The following is a 24,853-nucleotide window of genomic DNA, read 5'->3' on the forward strand; positions in this document are numbered from 1 at the left end:
TGACCACATATGTCCGAGGCCATCGCCTGAGCCAGGAGATACCATTTACTGCCCTTATTGTATGAAGTCACTCCTCTTCAAAGGATCCTCTATTGGTCTTAGCCACCCCCACCCCTTGGGCTATGATCAGGCGTACACATCCTGCAAAACACTCAGTTGTGTGATTGACCTCCCCTCTTATCAGCAGGTCAAGGGCCCCCATTGTGAATGTATATGGGTAGGATCACCACGAGGATTATGGGGATGTCTTTCCTTTTGCGTCACACCGTCCTAATTGTGTTATCATGTGTTCTGTAGAGTATAAAAAGCCAGAGTCTCAGCTCACTTGTTAGAGCACCTCCCGAAAGACACTGTGTTTCGTGTCCGAAATGACTGGCTCTCCTCATGAGTAATAAACTCTGTTCTTGATTCCTGCTTCCAGCGCCCGTCTCTTTATTTTGGTAATTACTCAACATGGGAACTAAGGCGGTTTGCGCCAGCAGCCTGGGCATCGATAGGAAGATGGGTTGCAATTTTTCCACACACCCACAGTCCTTAACAAGCACTGGTAAATGCATTAGGTTTTGCCTATGTGATTAATAATACGCTGTTTTTGTATAAGTGTTAGCTTTTTGAGTAGTTGCACAATACAAATTAAAGAAAGTCTGTTAAAGTGCTTTAACTAGTTTATGTACAAATAGGAAATATATTGTGCTGTTACTAGTGGTATCGTGCGGATAAGTAACAGCAACATTTTGAAAAATTAAATGAAAGATGGGAATTATAGAATTAATTGATGTGATAGCAACATTATGTGTTTAGAGGAAGTCTGGCAACTTTTGGACCTGGTGTCAGTACACCTGCTGCACCATTCAAACCATGCCCCTAGTACCTGAAAGATAACTGCATTTGTGACTGCCTGTTTAGTAGTAAAATATATTATTATGTGGGGGCTTATTTACAAGCCCCTTGCGCCACTTTTGCCTCACTTTTCCCATGTTAAAAGTGACGCAAAAGTGGAGCAAGGGGCTTGTAAATCTGCCCCTTGGTGTTTAGAGGAGTTATGAAAACTTTGAGCCACAGTGCCACTGCACCTGCTCCACCATTTAAATCATGACCCTATTGCCAGTAAGGTAACTGCACTTGTGACTGCCTGTTTAGTAGTAAAATATTGCTAAATTTGGGGGCTTATTTATGAGAAACTAATGCAACGCGGTGCCACAAGTTCATTTGGTGAGCCATGCTGTGTTAGTTTCGAAGCACAGGGATGCAACATATTTACAGCAACATGTCGCATCTCTGTGCCTTTCAGCGGCACTGGCGCACAAACTGCTGCCATGCACCAGCGCAGGCACCAATGCACCATGGTGCAAAGATGCCTGTGTCATGAGGAGATTGTTTTTGTGCAGAAACGGGCACCTTCCTGCATAAAAACACTCACTTGAGGTGATTTCCTCTTCCAATGCATACTGTAGAATGCAGCACGACTTTAAAGAGGAAAAACAAAGAGAAATTAAAACATTTCTCCTCATTGTGCCTTGCAACACCACCACTGGGGGTGTCGTAGCATTCTGACATATTTCCAGGTTTACGATTGCTCGTAAATCTGGAAATGCATCAGTGGCATGGATGTTGTGTGGGAACACCCACAGCAAAACCCATGGCATGCCGCTAACACGCAACGTTTTGAGTGAAATGGGGCGATATTCAATCAATCAATCGATATTTAAAAGCACACATAAAGCCACGCAGGGTGGCTTTACGTGTGCTTGTAAATTTTACAGAGTAGGTTGCACCGCTGGTGCGTCACGCAATGTGACGCACCGACGGCGAAAGGGGCTCATAAATAAGCCCCATGGTGTTTAGAGGGTTTCTAGAGTTGTGGGCATCGGTGTGACTGCACCTGCTGCACCATTGAAATCATGACCCTAGTGCCAGCAAGGTAACTACACTTGTGACTGCTTATTGTGTAGGTAAATATAGCAATAGTTAGTGTTTAGAGGAGTTCTGAAAAATGTTGGCCCGGTGCCACTGAACCTGTTGCACCATTCAAATCATGACTGTTGTCTACAAGGAAACTGCGCTTGTGAAGGTCTTGTTTAGTCATAAAATGTAGCAATAATTTGGATTTAATGGGTCACAAAAGCTTGCGGCCTCAGTGCAGCTGCACCTGCTTAACCATGAAATTCAAGTCAATTTTAACTGCAAGGTAACTGCAACTATGACTGCCTTTTTAGTAGTCAAATACAGCAATAGTATGTATTTGGTGGAGTTCTGACAACTGTTGGGCCCGGTGCTACTGAACCTGCTCTACCATTCAAATCATGACCCTGTTGACTGTAGTGCACTGCACTTGTGGTTGCTGGTTTAAGAATAACATATAGCAGTATTAGGTGTTTACTGGGGTGTCTGGAGCTTTTGGTCCTGGTGCCACTGCATGTGCTCACTATTGAAATAATGACCCTGTCACCTGCATGATTACTGCACTTGTGACTGCCTGATAGTAATCAAATATAGCAACATTTGGTGTTTACTGGAGTTATGTCAACTTTTGACCCCAGTGCCAGTGCTCCATTTAAATCATGCCCCTTTCAACTCCAAGATAACTGCAATTTTGACTGCCTGTACATTAGAGAGATATAGCAATACTTGGGGGCCCATTAGGATAACGGGCGGATCGCCACCACCCATATGGCGATCCGCCCGCCAAAAACCTCCGCCCGCTTCTATTTCTCCCCGCCACATTACCATGGCGGGGGGACCCCGGTGGATGGGAGGACCGTCCGCCGGTTTTCCGCCGGTAGGCAATCCACCCGATTGCCTACAGGGCGTAAAAGGAGTTCAGATGGTGGTGGTGTCTGGTAGACGCCGCCATCCATATTTGTATGCAGGCAGGTGGTTTTTTACATTGGGGGCCCGTAGAGGGCCCCCAGGGATCCTGGGGGGTGGGAGGTGCACCCCCCCCCCTGCAGTTCCATGCACAACATGGCAGGCACCGCGCGGTGCCTACCATGTTGTACATGGAAGTGCACAACATGTCTTTCTGGCATTGTGGTGGGCGGTGCTGAGTGCACTGCCCACCACAATGACAGGAATGCAGGATGCGCCCGCCACTGTGGCGGGTGCATCCTAATGTCCCCCGCGGGACCCCCGCCCTTATGGCAGGCGGTCCCATTTCCCGATAGGAAGGCGGGAGGACTTTGTCTGCCCGCCATCCTAATGACCCCCTAGGTGTTTAGAGAAGTTCTGACAACTTTTGGGCCTGGTGCCACTGCACCTGCTCCACCATTCAAATTATGACCCTGTTATCTGCAAGGTAACTGCAATGTGGCTAATTGTTTTGTAGTAAAATATAGCATAGCTCTTGTATATTAACTTTATTTTTAATTTTCAATGTTTATTACAACTTTTTGAATTTGATCATACTGACCAAAAAGATTATGCTGAAAGAAATTAATACGATAATGCCCACCATGTGCATAAAAAGTACTGAGGTATGAATAGGAAATGCCACAAATGTTCTATAGCTAAAGCATCTGCTTTACACAAATAAGTAATACAAAGCAAGCATACTGTTAGAAGCTGTCGGTCTTTTACGTGGGGAAAGATCTTATTTTGACAGTGAATGGGGCTTAAATTGTGTTAACAGCTTTAGTAGAAGTATTGTAAATATGTGCAGTCAAGGGACGTTAACAAAATAAAAGTTCCACACAAAAATGACTGAACACAGTAATTCGGCCATGGGAACTGATAAGAGCTCCCTTTCAAGATCCATTAAATGCAAGAGATTTCACTAGCACAACACAAGCACTGTGCAGGCGAAAAATAAAAACATAAGATCACTTGGGTTCATGCTTGAAAATACGCTCCATCTTCAGTAACATATTGTTTAGGAAGCCCAGGAACAAGAGATGATGCCATAAAAAATAAATAAATTACTTCAGTGCAAGCACTGATGAGAGTTGTCCGAGCACTGGTCGTCAATGGAATGGACTATTGCAACGCCCTGCTAAGAAGCCTCCCTAAGGGCCTGATTTAGAGTTTGGTGGACAGATACCTCATCACCATATCCTGTCCACCCTATTCCAAGTGCATTATATTGGAATGCATTTGAAATTAGGCAGTCGGGATATCTATCCATTGTGCTCTGCTCTGTACTGAACTCTTGTAAACTTGCAGCATCATGTAAATCGACATTCTGGGGCATATTTGCAAGCCCCTTGCACCACCGGAGCGTCACTTTTTTTGATGCCCTGGTTGCTCAGTGTGCTGGCCGATATTTACACGGCCATGCAAAGATATCCTGTGCGGCTATTCATGTCTTGTAAATATGGCCCCTTTCAAGGATTGCTCTGCGTGTAAGGGACATTCCATGGGTGTTGCTGTGGGTGTTTCCACGCAACACCCATGGATTCTGACACAATCTCAGAGTTACAGGGTTATGTAAACCTAAGAATGTGTCAGATTCTAACGCCTCCTCAGGGGAGCATAAAAGTGATGCAACAAGGAGCAATACATTCATTTCTCCTTGTTTTTTCCTCTTTCAATGTGTGCTGCATTCACAGCATGCATATAAGAAGGAAAATGACAGCAATTATTGTTTTTGTGTAGGATGGTGGCCCTTCCTGCCCAAAAACAATCATCCTTGCAATGCATGAAACCTTGCACCATGGTGCAAGGGTGTGTGCATTGGGGCTAGGCAGACTATTGTGCGCCAGTGCAGAGGAAAGTATTGTTGTAAACATGACGCATCCCTGCACTTTACTAATGACGCACCTCATCACAGCATTATGGCTTGCAGCGCCGCGCTGCATCATCTTGTAAATATGGTCCTCTGTTGTATATGTTTGTAGTGTGGTGTTGTACATCCCTCCGACGCCCATGAGTTGTGGGTTGCACTCTACAAAAGTAAGCAATTCAAGAAATAAATCTAGTTAAGCTCAAAACCATGAGCAGAGCCAAGATTATGCTGGGCAGACAATGTTATAAGGACTTTAGAGCAATAATTCAAATCCTTCGAAAACAAAATAAAACTCATATGTAGTCCTCTAGAGGCGGCCAATATACATCACTAGAACTAAAAAAATACAGCCTGGAGTGACAAGGCAATCACAATACACAAGAGCAATCAGTGCTGGAAACTGCCCATGTCATTGTTCTGGGTTTAGGTTTCACACCACGTTTAGGTCCAGGCGGCGCTTAAGTGAACAAAGAGCTGAGGGAATGTTTTGTTTGGTGACACAACAGGTGGGAACCTTGGTGATGGGGCAGCGAACATTAGTATCTTTCTTACAGTGGGTTCATAATTGCAGGTGTCATATGATAGGTCATTCACTAAAATACACGCAGGATTGTTAGAGTGAATGTTAGAAGTTCCACGTGTACTAACAGAAGCAATCAATTACTATTTAGATTAAAATGGCTTTGGAAACATGCCATTCGGCGTGTATTCAGCACTTTACCAAACACTACATAACAAGATTGCATGACGAAATAATGTCAACGTAGAAGTAAACAAATGACACGTTTGTATTTTTGCTTTGTAAATCAATCGGATGAGTTATGAAAAAAAACTATTCTCGTTCTGTAATTAAAAAAAATATTTAGTTTGCATAATCAAACAGATTGCGATTACTATTAGTGGCTGTCCTTCAACAATAGAAGTGGCATTTTACGCCTGCCGTATATATTCACGTATTCAATGAAAGCGCATGGGTCGAAAGTTGTAGATGTTGCTTGCTATCATACTATTATCAAGTGACGCACCTTGTAATTACAAATTGAGGATGTTCTGTAGGTAGATAAGAGACCGCGGCTGAGGTCAGCATAGTAGCACGTGGGTCTCGTGTGCGGGAGACTCAGCCCTTCATCCTTTATGGGTCGGCAGAAAGAGTAGAATATAGTTGGGTAAATTGTAATTTACAGAGTTGCAGTGAGTGAAAACGTAATGGTGGTGGCAAACTTTATACATGTGTAGTTAATGCAATTTAATGCTATGCCACAAAAGCATTTCAATACAGCAACATGCAGCGTCTAACTTTCTCGTACCTTGTTAACGATGTCTGGCAGCATGTCACCGATGTTCTTTCTGTGTTTTTGTTTTTTAAGAACTATTGCCGTCCATATTTCATTTTAAGGCGCTTAACCCCAGCCGTCCGTTCCGCCTCTTAAAATTCAGAGCACAGGAAGTGCGTGACCTCTGCCCCCGCCGCCACAAGTCAGGTCTTCTCCGCTGTAGACGCAGTGGGGGACTTTTCACACACGTCACCTGTTTACTTGAGAGTGGAGACAAGGGTTCACGGAGCTGTTCATTGCGTGTTCCAGTCACCGCACCGGAGCGCACAGCCCCGATAAGGGGCAGACCTCGGTAACATTTCTGTTGGTCCCGTGCAGTCACAATGGGTTCCTACAAAGAAACCGTACACTCTCCCCACCCACAATGCCGAGTCAAATGATGCCTGTCGCTCTGGGCGGAATGGACGCCCCTTCAGTCCCTGTCGGTTCCAACTTGAACACAACCTTGTAGCCTAATAACACGGACGACGAGCCGAGCGCGTATGCTGTCTGGAATGATAAGGTACTCGCAGCGCCAGTTGCCACAGCCACATCCGTTTAGTGCTAGGATGAGGTAAGCCTGAGACTAAGAACGGTATGATCTAGTGAATACATATTAAAAAAAAGTACCGTCACTACCAAATGCTGTATTTTTGTTTGATAGCAAATTGAAAAGAAAAGAAAAAAGAAAAAAGTACTTCTACGAATGCAAGTCTTGGTGCCACTAAGAGTGAAATCTTGGGCAAATGATAGAAATCAAATGTAATCTGCAATAGTGAAAAAGGAGATGAGCAATTCATTAATGAAGGGAAGGTTTCTGTCCCCAGTCGTTCTGCTCCCCTGAGCTAGGCCCCGTCCACCTTCGGGGAGCGTCTCTGAGCGAGGGGTGGTCTCTAGTCCACATTCCCTACAGGCACACTTTGTACTCGAGGGATGATGTGCGTAACACAGTTTGTGCTTATGCAGCACATTCTAGACATATGCAGACTCGCATTAGGAATCTGCTCATATGCAAAATTGATGTTTTTTCCAGATCTGTACTATGGAACATCAGGAAATTTGTCTTGTGAAGCTGGACTCAAATGTCTAAGAGGCCAAGAAAAGTCTTTCATAGAAAGAACTCAAGTTTGGTATTCTCCAGACATAGAAAGAACATAAGTTTGGTATTCTCCAGACATAGAAGTAAATCAAGTTTGGTATTCTCCAGACAGAAATGATAATATATAATGGCAAATACATAGAACTCTTTTTTCAAAATAAGTTACATCTTTTGCAGAACCTATTACCTACAGCCTAAGTAAAGGCGTAGACTTAGCAAGAGTCAAGAATCAAAGGTGAGCGAGGCTAGAAGAGAAGGAATATCAAATGAATAATAACAGTTAATTACAAAACATACAACGCTGACCTGCCTCAAGGAGCAAGTATTTTCAGGTTGAAGTGGGATAATTAAATGAATGAGTTGGTATGTGAAGTGAACCTAAATTCACTAATTCAGAAAATAATACAATTAACTGGGCAAACAACAAGATGACCAGAAGTAGCATTGCCAAAACCCATGCAAACCAAGACAGAAGCAAGGATCTTTAATGTTACACTAAACCATGGAGGATAACGCAATAAAACATCTGCCTGAAAGAATCAAAAACAATTATAAATAAATAGAAAAGCAGGTGGAAGGATTAACTGCCACTTACAACATGCAGCATGTGTGAAATGTACCGCGCAAACTGCACCAGTTTTCTTGATTAAAAGAAGTAAATTCATACCAGCTTCAGGGAAACGTTCTACTCAAGTCGTTTTAACTGGTGGAATAACTGTCTATGTAACGTATAGCTAAAGCATCACTGAACATAGCCTTTTAATTTACTTACTTTATAATTGATCATATGGATAGATGTTGCACCATGGCATATAGTGGAATGTGGCAATTCTTGGCATCCTATCAGATCCTGTATTTCAATATGACATTATGGTTTTGTCACCTTCGGACAGAAAAGCGGTAATTTTAAGACTGCAAGCAGACTCCCCTCTTGTAAAAGGCCAATATTTCTAAATGTCTAAAAACATGTGCTATGATTGACTTGTATTTTAAACTGGTCTCTGTTAGTGCTATGCCCGATCACATTCTTTGCTTTCTTGAAATCTTAATAACACCTTGTTTTGCATCTATCCCTTCATCCCACATATCTACCTTTTCTAAGTGCTGCAAGGAACAGCTGTTATTGTTACTCGGTTTTAAAGCAACTCAATTTACCCATTTCTAAAGGAAGGAAGGCTCAGTTGTCTTTGCCAAGCCTTGGACCTGGCTAAGGTCTGGCCCACACGCATGACAGAGGTAAGTTATTATCTTAATGAGCTAACTTGTACTCCCAAATCAATTAATCTTAACACACTTATCAGGAAACGTACAACGTATTTCAATGATTAGGAAATATTAGGAAATGGAGAGCAAGATGATCAACAAAAGCAAGCTATATTTTGAAGCAGATTATTTCTCAGAAATCTCATGTGAATTGATGGACGATCAAGCATATTTCACCGAGAAAACAGAAATACAATGAAAGAAAAATCAGAAATCCCATTTGAATCTTCTTTAATCTTGAATCTTAAATGGTTATAAGAACCTTTATAAATTCGGATAGCATAGCTGATCAAGGGAGAGCAAGAAAAGGTCCCAGAGTCTCGTACCATCAGACTTTAAGCTTCTATCAGTTCTACGAATAAATGATACTGTAATAAGAAGTGTGGTGGTCTGGAGCATAGAACAATAACAGTGTTTTGGGGGCAACAACGGATCTGCCCTTAACATGTATTTCTCATATCATTTATTGAGCAATTTTCAGTGAAGTGCAGCACTGCGGTCTTTTTATTTATTTATTTATTTATGGAGCTTGTAGAGCGCACAGCTACCTCCGACGGAGGTGTCCCGGCGCTAAGATTACATGACTGTCCCCATAAAGAGTAACCAGAATCATATCTCACAAAGGGATTAGGAAAAAGCGAGGAGCTGACAGTGCCAAGTCCTACCGCTTAGTGAACAACTAGGTCTTGAGTTTGCGGCGAAAGGCTGGCTCAGATTCGCAAAACCTGAGGTCAAGGGGGAGGCTGTTCCAGAGCTTGGCGGCAGTGACGGTGAAAGATCTGCCGCCAGTCCGAGAAAGCCTGAATCTTGGAACCATCAGAAGATGAAGGTTATTGGATCTGAGATGTCTAACTGAAACAGAAATTTTGAGACGCTTTTTCAGATAAAGCGGGCCAGTTCCATGAATAGCCCGAAATGTCAGGATCAGAATTTTGAAATCGATGCGTCGTGAAATGGGAAGCCAATGAAGTTCTTCTCGGTAGGCTCTGACTGAAGTACGGGCAGGAATGTTACCGATGAGCCGGGCTGCCGCGTTTTGAACTATTTGCAGGCGGTCAATAAGGTAGTGTGGGGCACCTGCATATAGGCTATTAGCATAGTCTAGATGGGTGGTGATAAGGGCCTGGACCACAGTTTTGCGTGAGGATTGAGGGAGGAAGGGGAACATTTTCCTGATCATGCGTAGTTTGGAGAAACAGGCCCCTACCACTTTGTTGACTTGGGCACTTCCGGACAAAGAGTTGTCAAAAATGAAGCCCAGGTTACGAGCTGCCTGCACGGGAGTGGGTGGGGGATTCAGGATGGTAGGCCACCAAAGGATTGCAGGGGGGGGGGATTTTTACTGAAAAAAAGAACCTCGGTTTTGTCGGTGTTAAGGGCAAGGTGATTGGCTGACATCCAGGTGCGTATGTTACCAAGGCAGTTTCTGAAATTGGAAAAGAGGGAGTCAGAATGGTCTCGAAAGGAAAAGATGAGCTGAGTATCGTCAGCGTAGGAGACCACCCTGACACCCCAGGACTCAACTACCTTGGCCAAAGGAGCCACATAAGCATTAAACAGTAGAGGGCTCAAAGCAGAGCCCTGGGGCACTCCGCACAGGAGGGGTTTGTCCTCGGATTCAAAAGGGTGCATCGTGACCCTTTGAGAACGGCTAGACAGGAAAGAAGTAATCCAGGCCAGCACTGTCCCACCGACCCCTAGCTGCTGTAGGCGGGTGGTAAGTATTTTATGGGAGACAGTATCAAAAGCAGCGGATAGGTCGAGGAGGACCAGCATGGCCTCCTCGCCCCTATCCACTGATTCCCTGATGATTTCAGAGACTTCAAGCAGCGCAGTCTCGGTGCTATAGCCGGATCTAAAGCCGGACTGAGAGTCGTGTAGCAGCTGATTTGACTCTAAGTACAGTGCCACTTGTTTCTGTACCACCTTCTCCAGAATCTTGGCAGGTTTAGGCAGGAGCGAAATAGGTCGATAGTTGCTGAAAAGCAGAGGGTCTGCACCAGGTTTTTTCAGTATGGGGACAAGCCTGGCCTGTTTCCAAACTGAGGGGAATTGGCCACGCGACAAAGAGGCATTCCAGATGGAAAGAAACGGGTTCACTAGGATGGGGGCAAGAATGCCCATGACTTTGGCCGGGACTGGGTCCAGGGGGGAACCAGACTTAACGTTGCGTAATAAGGCTAACGCAAGATCAGGAGTTAGCTCGCTAAAAGAGTTAGAACAAGAGGGGAGGCAGGGACGATCATCAGGGAGATCAGGAGTCGTCGCCGCAAAGGAGGAGGAGAGTTTAACTATCTTCTCTTGAAAAAAATCAGACAATCCATTGCAGAGATCTTGAGTGGGGGTAAAGAGGGATTTCAAAGCAGGAGGGTTTACGAAGTCTTTCACTATGGAGAAAAGAGTTTTAGAGGAATTCTGCGCCTGTTGAATCAAATTAGAAAAGTAAGCTCTCATAGACGAGCGTTTTAGTTTGTGGAATTTACTCAGGCCAGATTTGTAGGCCAATTTGGCTACAGGATCATAGTTCAATCTCCATTTGCGTTCCAACTGCTTACACTTGCTCTTTTCCTCACGCAGCAGAGGGGAGAACCAAGGGGCAGAGGGACGGGATCTGGAGGAAGTGATAGGGGCCAGAGGGGAAACCGAGTCAAGCGCATCGGAGAGAGCCGAATTGAATCTCAAGGTTTCTGAATTTAGGTCATTTTGCTGGTTAAGGTGAAAATGTAGATGAGCTTCCAGGGAGTCACATGTAACTTTGGTCCATTTACGTCCTTTAACTCGATTAAGGGGGATAGGGGGAGGAGGGGTGGGGGCCGTGAAAGAAAAAGGAATGAGGTAGTGATCGGTCCATGTCAAAGGAGTGGGGGGGAGGGTGGAGAGGGAAGGAAGATTGGAGAAAATGAGGTCAAGAGTATGGCCTGCTATATGAGTAGGGCCTGTCACTAATTGGGGTAGGGTGAGTCCTTGTAAGGTTTCTAACAGAGAGGAGGCTAGTGTGCAGGAAGGATTATCAATGTGAATATTAAAATCTCCTAAAACAGTAAAATGGGGGTGTTTGAGAGAAAAATCGGCGATGGAATGAATCAGAGTAGTAAGGGAGGTAGAGGTAACGGCAGGGGGGTTATAGACCAGTATGCCTGCACAGATAGAACAGGCGGGGTCCATAATTGAAAAGTGTGCGGCTTCAATGAGGCCTAGATTGGGAATTTTCGTGAGGTTTAATTTGAGATGGGATTTAGAAATAATCGCAAGACCCCCTCCGGTCTTGGAGTTGTCTCGATTGATGCCAGTGAAATAATAACCAGGGGGAGTAGCAAGAGTGATGTCCGGTTTGGAGGAGTCTTTTATCCAAGTTTCAGTAAGAAACAATAAATCCCAATTGTGGGTATCGAGATATAGCCAGATGTCATGAGCGTGGGCTGGGAGAGATCTGCAATTGACTAGTGCGGCCTTTAAGATGGTGGATGGCTGATCATTGATAATTGAGGGTAATAGCGGTACTCTAGGTACCATAGGAAGAGAAAAGTTGCAGTGAGGGCAGGAATAAGCAGTAGTATCTAGGCTAACAGTGTTACAGCAGGTGAAGGGGGCACAAGTATCAGGACGGAGGTGAAGAAGTTGATCAGAAGACCAACGAATTTTTGGGGCAAGTGGAGCAGGGGTTCCAGCGCCAGGCGCGGGTCCGGGGCGCGGACGGGAAAGCCACTTCCTTATATCCATATCTTGCTGGGGGTGGGAGGAGGGTGGGAGGCGTCCAGGAGCTGGAACGCTACCCTGCCTCCCCCAAGATGGCGGTTCCGTTTTACCCAGCCGGCGAGAGCGCTGTGCTCGGCTGCACCGGTAAAGGAATGAAGATCGGGACCCCTGAGACGACTAGATCTCGTCACAACATGCAGGCGGTCAGTGTCCGATAATTAAAATATAGCAATTAAAATATGTACAATTTTTAAAAAGATGCCGGTCAGCGTGACTGTAAAGGTCGTAAAATCACCATACATACAGTTAAGGCTTTGAAATCACACACTCTCACACAAGATAGGTTTAAATCAGGTTAGCAAAGAGAAATGCCCCCGGCTTCCGCCTCAGGGGAAAACAAGTAATCTTTTTCAAGCACCCTCTCCCTTTGCCCCCACCTCCATTTGCCATTATTTCGCCATCAGCTATCATCATCCACTGCAGTACGGCACAGCCACAGGTTGCTTGGGGAGGCAACGTACAGCCACAGGTCGCCTGGGGAGGTAACCTACAGTGCTACAGCTTTGTTGGCTTACTAACTAGCCCTACAGTGAACTTACAAAAGGCAATCATTATTGGGGGACGCAAGCACATGCTGACAGGCACAAGGACGAAGCAGCATCTGCAACAGCTTAAACAACGGTGCGCAGTCCAGCAAACCGGCAGACTGGCTTAAACCATGTTAAAGTGGGGCAAAACCAGACCTCTTTTCATGTTACCGCTACACCGCAGCTACACCACCACCAACATCAAGCGAGTACCAAAGAAGGAGCTGAGAAAGGCCTAATAAGCTCAACAAGCTGCCTAAGGGGGTGAACATTACAGTGAACATTATAGCGAACACAGAACCACAGAGAAACACAGAGAGATAATGCATACAGGAACACCAGGAAAACACCAGGAAACAAGGGAATCACAAGAAAAAAACACAACCCCAGATCAGCGAATCAATTAAATCACCACTAAGTAAACAACTAGCTGAGCAGGAGAGCGATCAAGCAGACAAATTAGAATCAATCACCTGAGGGGCATCAACCACAACTGTAACCCCAGCGATCCTCAGAGAGCGCGATGAGGTCTGGCAAAATCAGGAATGCGATAAATAACGTTCCGATAAGAAAGCGCGGCAACAGCAAGTCGAAGCCACCAGACGAAACAAAACACTTGCTGGGGCATGAGCTATCACTACCAGGAAATCAAACGTGCGAGGAGGTAAGGACAGTAACTCTGAGCAAACTAGCACCCAAGGGATATCAACCAAAAATTTACACAATCTTCTCATTTTTGAAAGATCCTGGGTCATTCGTAAGCTCTTCAATTAGCGATCTCAAGGGCCTCCCTTCCCCTCTGGAACCTGAGGGGTTTACTCAAACAACTGCCACCGCCCCAGGAGGCGAAAAAAGTGAAAACAAAACACAAGTAATATTGAGGATTGAAAGAGACACTGGGCCGGTCGGGAGGAAGATAAAGAACAAGAAAGAAGGGTGGAGGGAAAGGCTGAGGGTGAAGCGGGAACACACACACCCAAGGAAAGCCCAACCCAAGCAGATTTGACTGGCACAGGCAAAGGTGGATACAGCAAAAACTACAGCGAAAACTACAACATCCACAATAGCATCGTGGAGGAAAGGGGCTACCCCCTTGAGCCAAGGATGACAATTCTGCCAACTTCACAATGATTAATAACAGTCATAGAGGCTGAGCGAAATAATCAAGAGCTCACCAACAACAGAAAACTACTCACACCCAGAAAATCAGAGCTACAATCTTCAAGACAGCCAACAAACAAGGACTTCAAAATACAGGCGCAATTAAGAGGCAAACGCAGGACCCAACACCAGCAAAACAGCGATAAACACTTCCACAAACCAGGCCCATGTTCAGTCATTGCAACCAGAACACTCACAGGTGGGTGTGGGCAGATAGTTAGGAAAATCACAGAAAAATGACTATAAAGAAGAACCAGAAGAGATAGAAAAAACATAGTGCGACCAAATGGACATTTTCAAACTAGAGAACACCGGCCAGCTCACAGCAGGGGAGTGGGAGAGGCTAGTAGCATCTTACTCCCTAGTTATCCCACAGGAGGAAGACAGTCAACAAGTTCCTGTTATAACCCCAATCACAGAAGATTCTTCAAAGGGACATGAAATACTATGGTCATCCTTGCTAAATACATTACAGTTATCAATAAAGGACATGCAGTATCATTCGGACAAAATGGATATACAACTATCCCTCCTAAACAATACATGTAGCCAACATTGACAATAAGCTTGCAGACATGAACAACATGATCAAAAGGGTACAAGCTGAAACAACAATAGCGCAGCCAAGCTGCGCCTGCTACACAATAATGGATACATTTTCATCGATTCTACAACTACTGGGGGGCATCCTGAACGACTCAAAAAAGACAACCGACAATCCAATAAATGGAGGAATCCCGGACATGGCAAACACACCAACAAATCCAAATTATAGCCAGCCAAGTGAACAGCTTACGTCCTCCAAAGACAAATATGGCACAGGGTGGGATAAAAAAGAGACATGGAGCACACATAACACATCAAATCCCGAAACCAAGCACGGACAGAAGGCCCAAAACTCAAGTAGGGATGGGCCAAAAAGCCATAACACCTCGGAGAAAAACAAAGATGAAACCTATGCCGATCTGGCAAGGAAAGCCACACAAACGACTGCAGAATCACAACTAAAGGTTCGCTTAGAACAAATAAATACACAGCTCAGCTACATGCAGGGGCTACAGTGGAAGGCTCCAGTATTCACTAACCATGACAGCCCTCAAGACAAGAGCGCGGGGAAAGAAAGCCCAGAAAAACTCAGGGAACAAAATAAACGAGGTCGAAAACAAAAAAGGAAAGGGAGAAAAAAGACCAGTAATATAAAAGCATTTTTCAAAGTGGTTAACTTGACTCTGGAAAAAGAAGATGAAGCAGAAATAATCAGGCAGAAAGTGACCATAACAACCTCACCGGCCAAGGAGAATGAACAAACCACACTAAGTCAGAACTCCAATCACACAGGCAGAAACACGAACAATAAGCGCCAAACAGAAATCAGTCAAGAAAGAAGAAAGACCAACAATGGAACAGAGAGGGCAAATACCACAGCAAGGTTGGGAGCGTCACCAATAGACACTAAGGGAGCCTAGGCGGCACAGGGCCCAATGCTGGTAGAATACAAGGAGGAAACAGAAGCGCAAGCTGAAGAACAATCATTCATAAAAAGAGCCAACCAGACACTGGTTAAACCTGCCACGGAAGAACAAAAACAACGGGACCATAAGCGGAAGGAAGCCAAAAGTTGCACAATCCTACTTATCCCGGAGTATAGGTCAAGAGGCAGAGGGGATATCCTGAACCGAGGCAACATATTACACTTACTGTCCACCATCAGCAACTTGGAGGATATAAAAACAAACGACCTGTGTTGGACCCGGCCCGTTGGGCAGGTTCACCCCTACATTTTTTGCTTTTTCCTAGCCTGTTTATGGAACCTGGTGTTGGGGATTTTAGGCCTCTGCGCACTTTTTCACTGTGGTACAGTGTAAAGTGCTTGAGCTCTCTGTATGTGTGGTGAGTGACCTGCCCTCCCATAGGAATGAATGGGGAATATGTATGCCCATGGTAGTTCCTGATGTGTGGGGAGTGCAGGGGCGAGTTTGGTATGTATGAACTCGTGAGAATGAATGCTGCAAAATGATATATGCGGCATGACTGTGTCTAGTCTAGAAGTACTACTTTTGGAAGTTGGCATATTTGTGTAAGTTGGTGCTGGCGTGTGATTGGCTGGTGAGCCTGGCCCAGAGTGCCTGGGCCTGCTTGTGGATTGCCTGTCTGGTTTGAGGATGACAGGGGCTAGAGAGCCCAGGAGGTTGTCTGAAGTCAGCCCATGGATGAAAGGCAGCATCTGCTGCCAGGGAAGTGGGAGGAGATGGCACCTGATAGTGAAGGGCTGTGCCTGCCTAACTACAAAGCTGGCTCCACCTCCCGCTGGGCGACTGTCACCTCTGTCCCTGATACTGAAAGGACTTCCCTGTAACCAGTTCTGGCTGGTTCTCACACTGCCTGCTTCAAAGGACTTCAAAGGACTTCAAAGACTTTTCTGTGTATAAGAAGGGGCTGTGTCCCCTTCCCAAATGTTCTTGTTTCTAACTTGAATCTGCCAGGGGCATGCTGCTGCTGGGGCTCAGGGGAATCCCTGGGCCCTGCCCATCCCCTGGACCTCTGATGGACTTTCCTGGACTCCTGGGGGACCCCTCTGCCTTGCTGGGCTGAGGGGGGGGGGCTTTGCTTTGCCCCCTGGGACTCTCTGGGACCTTTTTGCAGCATGGCGGAGCTGCATTTCCTGAAGGACCTTGCTGCTGGAGACTTTGCCCTTTGGCTAAGGCTTATTATAGCCTAAAGCACCTGGAAGCTCTGTACTTTGGGCTTTAGCGCTTGAAAGCGATTTTTGCCGGTTTGCGGGCATTTCGTTGCACGCATTTTGCGTGAGGTTTGTCAGTTGCCGTTCTGCGATTGCCCACCTCGCTTATTTTTGATTAATTTGCCCTCTGGCAGGTGCCTACCCTGCCAGGGACCTTGCCGCGATATTTTACTTTCCACGAGGGAGCCCACTCCTCGGGAAACTTTGCCTGCCCGCCTGCCTGTCTGAAAACGGGCCACCGCGCTGCCCGCGGTGACCCGGAAGTGCTTGGCCGGCCGGCCAATCACTGCGCGGCCGGCCGGAAGTCCCGCCCCGCAGCGGGAGAGAAGAGAGGGCGCAGCAGGAAGAAGGCGCCCAGGAGATGGCGGCTGGTGGCGCCGGTGCAGGGTTCCCATTGCTGAGGGAGCCCTGGAGGAGTGGAGCGGAGCGGTAGCGGAGGGGGCGGGGCACATTGTAGGTGCCTGCCCCCGCCGCGGAGAGGAGAAGAGAGGAGAGGGGCGGCAGGCGGAGACTTGCAGAGGGGGCGCGAGGCACATTGTCGGTGCCTGCCCCCACCGCCAGCGAAGAAGAGCCGCCACCCGGAGGAGCCCGCCCCTGAGTCCCAGTGAGTCTGGGCTGGGGCCGGGCAGAGTGAGGCAGAGGAAAAGGGAGGGGCACCGGGACACATTGTCGGTGTCCGCCCCTCCCCCAGTGGTGCGAGCTTGTGCCTAGTGTCAGTAGGAAGCCATGAAGGCTTCAAGGGCGGCCCTGGTTGGCAGTGGGTCGCCCAGACGTGCACGGAGTCCGGAGAGGCTCCCCGCCCCATTTTGTATTTAGAGCCCTAAGAGGCTCTGGGGGGCATTTGGTGAAGTTAGAGTCTCCCGTAGGGGACTCCACCGTGAAGGGAGAGTCAGGGCGGCCCCGTTTGCCAGTGGGCCGCCCTAACGCGATAGAGAGCCCAGGAGAGGCTCATGGGGGCACCATTGTATTTAGAGCCCTGAGAGGCTCCAACGCTGGGTGCACAGTAGTTTCAGAGCCTGTGTGGCTCAATGTGGCGCAGTTTGTGCTCAAGGGGCATCCCTTTATTTCAGAGCCCCTGCCACAGTTTGTGATTCCCCAGCTGCCCAGCACTTTGTGGGCAGCTGCCACGTTTAGGCTTTTGGTACTTTTGGACTGGCGCTGCATGGCAGCACGCCCTGACATTGAACACAGGGCATCCTTGCCCCATCAAGGCCAGTTGGCCTAAGGACTGCCACAGGTGGTGGCTTATGTAAGTTATGCGCAATGTGATTTCTATGGTTTTAGTAGTAATTGCCGACTGTGTGTTTTTGCGCTATTGTGTTGTTCTGGCACCTCTGAATGTTTTTAGGCATCATGTGTCTTTCTTTCCATGCGCTGCACCTCTGAATGTTTAGTCATCATGTGTCTTCTTGTGCTGCACCCCTGAATGTATTTTATTGCATCATGTGCTTTATTCTTAACACCTCTGAATGTATTTTATGGCATCATGTGTTTCTCTTTATTACTCCTCTGAATGTGTTTTATGCATCATGGGTAAGGTGTTCTGGTTTATACCCCTAAAGGTGTTTATTCTTAGGTGGTTGTCCTTTTTAGTACAGGTGGTCCTAGTAAGGTCCTGGTTCCTGTTACCAGTGGATACTGGTTGTGATCTTTTTGATTACCATTTTATGTTTAGTATTACTTATTCTAGAAGTGCTATATCTGAATATGACAGTGGCCCATGTGGCCCTGTCTTGTGAATAATCCCATGTGAATATTGCCCGTGCCAGTTGGCACAATGTATATGTGTGATTTTATCTGATGTGTTTTTACAATACTAAAGTTATTTTTATAATAACCTTGTGTGGAGTCTCTTTTGTGGTGTGCCTAGTATGTTGTTGCTGTTGTGCGCTGGCGCAAATGCTTTACACATTGCCTCCGAGTTTAGCCTTACTGCTTGTGCCAAGCTACCAAGGGGGTGAGCAGGGGTTATCTTGGCGTGTGACTTCCTTGCCCTGACTAGAATGGTGGTTTCTGCCTGGCTTTGGCGTCAGCCTTAGCCTACCAGAAATAGCCAGTTCTAACAACCTGGAATCTGTGGAGTTTGTACATCATAACTACCTGTCAGTCCAAGAGGTCTCTAAAACCACATGGGCCACGCAGGAAATAACTGAAAGAATCATGGAGTTTGAACCACGCTTTAAAGCATGGGGGATTCGCCTAAAAAGAGAGGAAAAAACATGATATCCAGAACCACTATGTCAAGCACAAAAAGAAAGATTTGATTGCACCTCTCATAACAAACAAAATCCAGAGAAAATGATAAGCATCCTGAAAGGGGCCAGACGTATATCAGTCTCACAGACCGATACATATTCACTGAGCTCAAAACAAGCCCAAGGACCATCATAGAGAATGACTGGAACTGAGTAGCAAGGACCATTAATACGAGGCCCGTGAAGAAATGACAAAATACACAACAAAATACTCTAAAAAATCACCAACTAAGACTTTGTTCCTGGAACATAAACGGCTTAGGAAACAAAGCGGATGACACTCAGCTTCTACTTTACATCCAGAAATGTGACATAATTGCCATTCAAGAGACCTGTCAGACCAGCCGTACCAAATACAGGCTTCAAAGCACATCACATATCAGCTACAAGAAATGCCAAATATGGCCACTTATAAGGAGGCCAAACAATATACACCTTAATAAAGAGCATTAATGAAATAAAGAATAAAGATGCTACTCAGTCAGGTAATAACAGCACAAAAACAATAGAGCTGGAATTAGGGGGAAAAGATCAAAACCAAAAGCTAACACTGCTAAACGTATATGTACACCCCCGAGAGAAAAAAGCCGGGATGAAACTACTGACTGCAAAAGTAACAAAAATATTGTCAGAGGAGTCAACATCCAATCTCTTAGTAACAGGGGACTTTGATATGTACTTAGGCCTGCCCCAGACAAGGGACTCACTTCTGGAAGAACATTTTTGTGCATGGGCCATCCCACAACAGGTGGCAAGCAAATGGGGAAAACAAAACAGACTGGCAAGAGACAGCTTAAAAGACTTAGAACATCTTAACCTTGTAGCTCTAAACGGTCGCTTCACAAATGACAGCCCATCGGCAGTCACAACGCAACAGCAAGTTCCCCTATAGACTTTACATTTTCATCACTACAACTGTTTGGCAAAATTCTGGACTTCCGAATAGGAACAACCGCAGTCAGCGGCCACTTACCGCCAGAGATCACCCTTAACACCTATGGGGCGGCGGTTACCTTGCCAGTAGCTAATGTGGGATCTTCATATTCGGTCATACAAAAAAGAATAAAATGCAAAACGCGTAACTTGAAAGGCTTTGAAAAAGAAGCAAAAAATTGAGGGAAAAAAGCATTGTGACCCGGACAGATAACTTAGGCCGATGGGAATTATTTACCAGCAACCTTGGAACCGCCCAAACAAGAAAAAATGGACAAACACAATATCGGAATATCAGAACCAAGCAAGCTCCATAAAGAGCTCTCATAACATGGAAGACAAGTTAATAAAACAGAACATAAATTTAAAGCACCATAAGAGAAATATCAATAAACTACTGCGGCAACTACACCGAGATGGGCCGGACAAAGAAGTCCAAAAAGAACTGCAAAAACAAAAATCCATCAAAAATAAACTAATCTGAAACTTGAAAAGGGAAGCAGAGGAAGAGTTATGGGCTAAGTTGCTCCATGATGCAAAAGGAAACAACACCAGTGGAAGATTCTGGAAGACAGTGAACGACCTCCAGAACTCAAGAACACCCAGCATAAATTCTCATATTACAGAAGAAGCCTGGTCCGATTATCTACGACTTCACTTCAACACAACACCAAAGAACACTGTTAAGATGCTAGCAGAACTCGAAAGAAAAATCCTAGATTGCACACAGCTAACATAGATAACTACAATGACTTTCACAGAAGAAACAAATTATAAGCAGAATAGCAAAAGGAAAGACAAAGGGGGCGCCAGGCCCCAACGGAATTCCCCATATTTTGTATAGACGAAACCGGAATACTGGGCAGCAGCCCTATCACCATTGTTCAAACAGATTACTGAAACTGAAACAATTCCTGACTCATGGAAAGGCTCAATAATAGCTCCAATACACAAGAAAGGCAGCAAAAATGATCCCAAAAATTATAGACTTTTTGCCGTAATCGACAACGAGGCCAAATACTATGCTGGTCTATTACTAGAGGAGCTCAAGGAATGGGTGAATGAAAATGTCGTATCCCCATTACCCAGACAGGCTTTTAGAAAAAATCAGGAACAACAACAAACATTCTGGCTCTAACTCTTCTAATAGATGCCATCAAACTCACCAGCTTATGTATGTTTTATTGACTTCACTTCAGCATTCGACAACATCAACAGAAACTTACTATGGGAGAAGCTGGCGAAAAAAGGATAATACCATCAACTTTACTATCACAACTGATGCTAATGCACACGGACACATTGGTACAAATTAAATTGGGCTCAGGAGACTGCCTGTCAAGGAAAATACAGACGATCAAGGGCCTCAAACAAGGGTGCGTTCTAGCTCCGACCATTTTTAACATCTTTATGTCGGATCTTTCTCCAATACTAGACGAATGCAACCCTCACTCGCCAAATCTAGGACGACTAACTGTTTCAAACTTGATGTACGCCGAGGACATCATGCTTATTAGCCGCACGCCGATAGGGTTACAACACCTAATCAACACGACATACACCTATGTGGCTACAAATGGCATCAGCATAAACCTCTCAAAAACAAAACCCATGAGAATAAATGTGAAGAAGTCCACACCCAAGTTTCTCTGGCAAATGAGAGGACTAACATTGGAAATCGCGGACGAATACAAATATCTGGGGGTAATTATTGACAGAAAAGGGACATTCCTACCTCAGAAGGAAGCAATATCAAGGAGAGGAATCTCACAATATCAGTTGCATTGAGAAATCTTAAAAAGAAAGTATCCGGATGTAGTTTCACTCAACTTCTACAAATAATTCAAGCAAAATTAACACCGGCCATCACCTACGGAAGCGAATGCCTCTGAGGGAGGGATGCACAGATACTGAACAACACAACAGCCAGGGCAATGCGAATGTTATTCAATTTGCCTAAATATACCCCTCAAGCACAAATAAGACTTGAATTCGGCCTGAGGAACCAAAGAATAGAAAGAATGGGTGCCTATGCGAGAAGTTGGCATAAAATATGGGGAGCCGATGCCTCAAGCTTGGATTACCATCTCTGGAACGAGCTAGAAAGGAGAAATACGAGTGCCGCCGCAACTTACTTAAAGCATTCAATAGATTCCTTGGAGCTACAAGATGCTTGGAAGAGCATTGACTCACATTATACGTTTAAATAACTTGCAAATATATCTGTAAGGATTATGTCGCTAATAGAGGACAAAGCAACATTAGCTAAAAGGGCACACAGTTGGACCGTCATTCAAAACTGTACCAGTAGCTCCTGCCAAAGCTACTTAGGAGTCGGTTACACACTGTCCTCAAAGGAGAAATGTATACGACTAAGGCTGGGCATCCTGCCATCACAAAACCATCTTCCCCCGTGGAAACGGCCACAAAAGACAAAAAGCTGCTTATTATGTGGGGATACAAAAGAGCATATCCTTCACTTAATATGCATCTGTAAAGGTCTGGATAAGGAGAGCAGAGAACATCTAAAGCCAACCCTAAAGAAACTGGGAATAAGGGCATGCCGGCAGGCAGTCGAAGCATGCTTTGATGGCAAAAATATCCAATTAGCAAGTCATCTGGTCAAGTTTCTGGAAAAAGCGGAAAAGAAGCAGAATGCCAGAAGGGAGAGTCCGGAAGAAACTAACCTACATAACATTTAATTTTGGCTGCCTTCCCTGTATGTTCCTACACCAAACTCAAAGTACCAAATTCCTCCTTTTAAATCTTAAGAAATTGTAGAAGCTGCAGGTAGCCAATGGGCTTGCTTTTCATTTTATCACGTCCATTTGATGGTACTGCTCAAAACTGTTCCAGGATCCCATTGTGGTACGGAAGAGAACACAGACTCTTTTGGTCCACATAAAGACTTAGTATTTAGATAATGGAAAGCCAAACGATACGCAATCTGCATTTTTTTAGCTTCATGAAATGCTTTGAATATTTTAAAGAACATTTTAACCGAAATGTTTGATAATAATGTTTTGTTAGACAAAATTATATTTTAAGTTCATTTACTTGTAAATTTGCTGATTGCAATGGTTTTAATTACCTGAGCAATAAAGAATTAGTTACTTACTTACTTACTCATATACTTTATTTCCTGCCTTGTGCTAAAACTCCACATTTTTACATCCTCACCTCCTTTTTACCAGTGTGAACAAGCTGACCACTGAACTGCCTCCTTGTACAGGCACTGTCTGTTATTTCAGAGCACACTCCCCATTTTAATATAAGCCCTATGATGCTTTGCAATGGTAGATCCGTTTTAAATAAGAGCCCCACATATAATAAATCACATGGTAAACGTTCCCCTACTGGAAACAAAATAGTTTAACAATTGCATTTATAAATATTTATATAACACCAACCTAGCTTGGGTGCAATGACGCGTTTTATTTTATAGTGGGAATAGGGAGAGGATTGAAGATCGTGTAGATCAAGTGAGGATTTAATCTTTGAACTGCACAGTTACGCCAGTCTGAAAGAAACTCAAGTCAAACCGCTAAAGAGTCTATAGTTTTGTAATATGGCCCCAGGCATAGTCATACCTGTCATTCAATAATTCAGCAATGTTTATTAAATGAAACAATAGACATTCAAGGATACCACAAGTTGGCTATTAAACAATAATGAATTTTACTCCTTTGCCCTCGGCTCCCCACATACATCATTTGGGATGCCAGGGTTAAAGCTACAACCACTACACGACCCCTTGCGACCCTTGGCACTGCCTGTGTGACCCATGTCCTTAGTTCAGGCATTTGTTCTTACCAAGCTGGATTTTGGAAAGACGCTTTTCAGTGACCTACTCAAACTTAATCTCACCCTTCTTAGAGCTGTGCGTCATGAGACCACTTGTTTTGTTTCCGGATGCCAGATAATCACATTAATCCTGCTCTTATGACACTACAATCTTATAACACTAGAATGGTTTTCCACTGAACCACTGAACCAAGAACACAATTTAAGCAATCATTCTCTGGAAGGGCCACTAGAATTTGGAAATTACTCCCACCAGCACTATATGCCCCCCTGTGGCTTGGGGGCGTGGCTAAGCACGCAGCGAGGCTGGCTGCGTTTTAGAAGAGCTCCGGCGTGACCCTCCACATCGGGGGTAATTTATCCGCCTAATACCCCGACTGGCTGACCACAACTTGGGGTGCGACACCGTGAGACCACTGTCCGGCATCGGACCAAGTTGCGAGCTCCTACGAGCTCCGGATCCGCACCGGCCCAACGGAGACTAACTGAGCCGGGGGAGGAGCTGCAACGCTGGCAGGGCCCGCCAGGCAAGCCTGGGGACAAAACCGGAAGTGCAGGCCGCGAAGGCCGGAGACACCCGGTGACCGCGCAGAGAGGGCAGAGCTGGAACGCTGCCGACCATCGCCGACCTCCGGCGGACACCAGGGGCAGCGGCGACCCGACAGGGGCCGTCTCCAAAGTGAGGAAGGCAGACGCCCGTGACAGGCTGGAACCGGCGCCTGTGGGGACCCGGGTTGTGAACGGGGCCGCCGGTGCGGAGAGGACCTCCCCCCCGCCCCCTGGCTGCGGTGACGACTGGTGAGGACTTCGGGGAGAGGAGGTGCGTGCTTTGGCGGCGGCGAACCGCGGGCGGAGATCTGACATCCAGCGGCCTGCACGCCTGCCTGCAGCCACGAGCACCGACACCCGGTGAGGACACCCGGGAACTCGGGGGCACCCGGACCAGACCCTGGGGACCCCCGCACCGCCGACACAGACCCAGGGAGCGCGTGAGAGCATGACAGACACCACCAGCGAGCCCCCCAACAAATCTGGGAAGGGGCACCTTTGCCAACATGGCGGCACCAGCCGGCGGCCGGGAAGCGTGGGTCTCTACAACCGGCCCAGACACAGTGCGGGAGAGGCGCCTCTCAGCCGAGTGCCCTTGGGAGTCATAGCGACACATGCACACTGACAGGGCAGGTGAAGAGAAAAGCGAGGGTCACCGGAGTCGAAGACAGGACCAGGACCACACTGACGCTGAGGCGCGCATGCACCCGCCGCCATTGGCCGCCTGACCAGG

General features: G+C 46.0%; 1 protein-coding gene across 1 annotated transcript in view; it reads right to left on the reverse strand.

Moving 5' to 3' along the window:
* The window catches only part of DYRK4 (dual specificity tyrosine phosphorylation regulated kinase 4), a 798,647-nt gene extending 792,511 nt beyond the window's left edge, over positions 1–6,136 (reverse strand). Inside the window, exon 1 of the mRNA XM_086939068.1 lies at positions 6,028–6,136. Coding sequence (XP_086795194.1) covers positions 6,028–6,051 — 24 coding nt within the window. The 5' untranslated portion in view covers positions 6,052–6,136. The remainder of the gene's footprint in view (positions 1–6,027) is intronic.
* Positions 6,137–24,853: the final 18,717 nt, after the last annotated feature.

The sequence above is a fragment of the Lissotriton vulgaris genome, chromosome 1_1 (genome assembly GCF_964263255.1).
Source record: "Lissotriton vulgaris chromosome 1_1, aLisVul1.2, whole genome shotgun sequence".
Taxonomy (NCBI): domain Eukaryota; kingdom Metazoa; phylum Chordata; class Amphibia; order Caudata; family Salamandridae; genus Lissotriton; species Lissotriton vulgaris.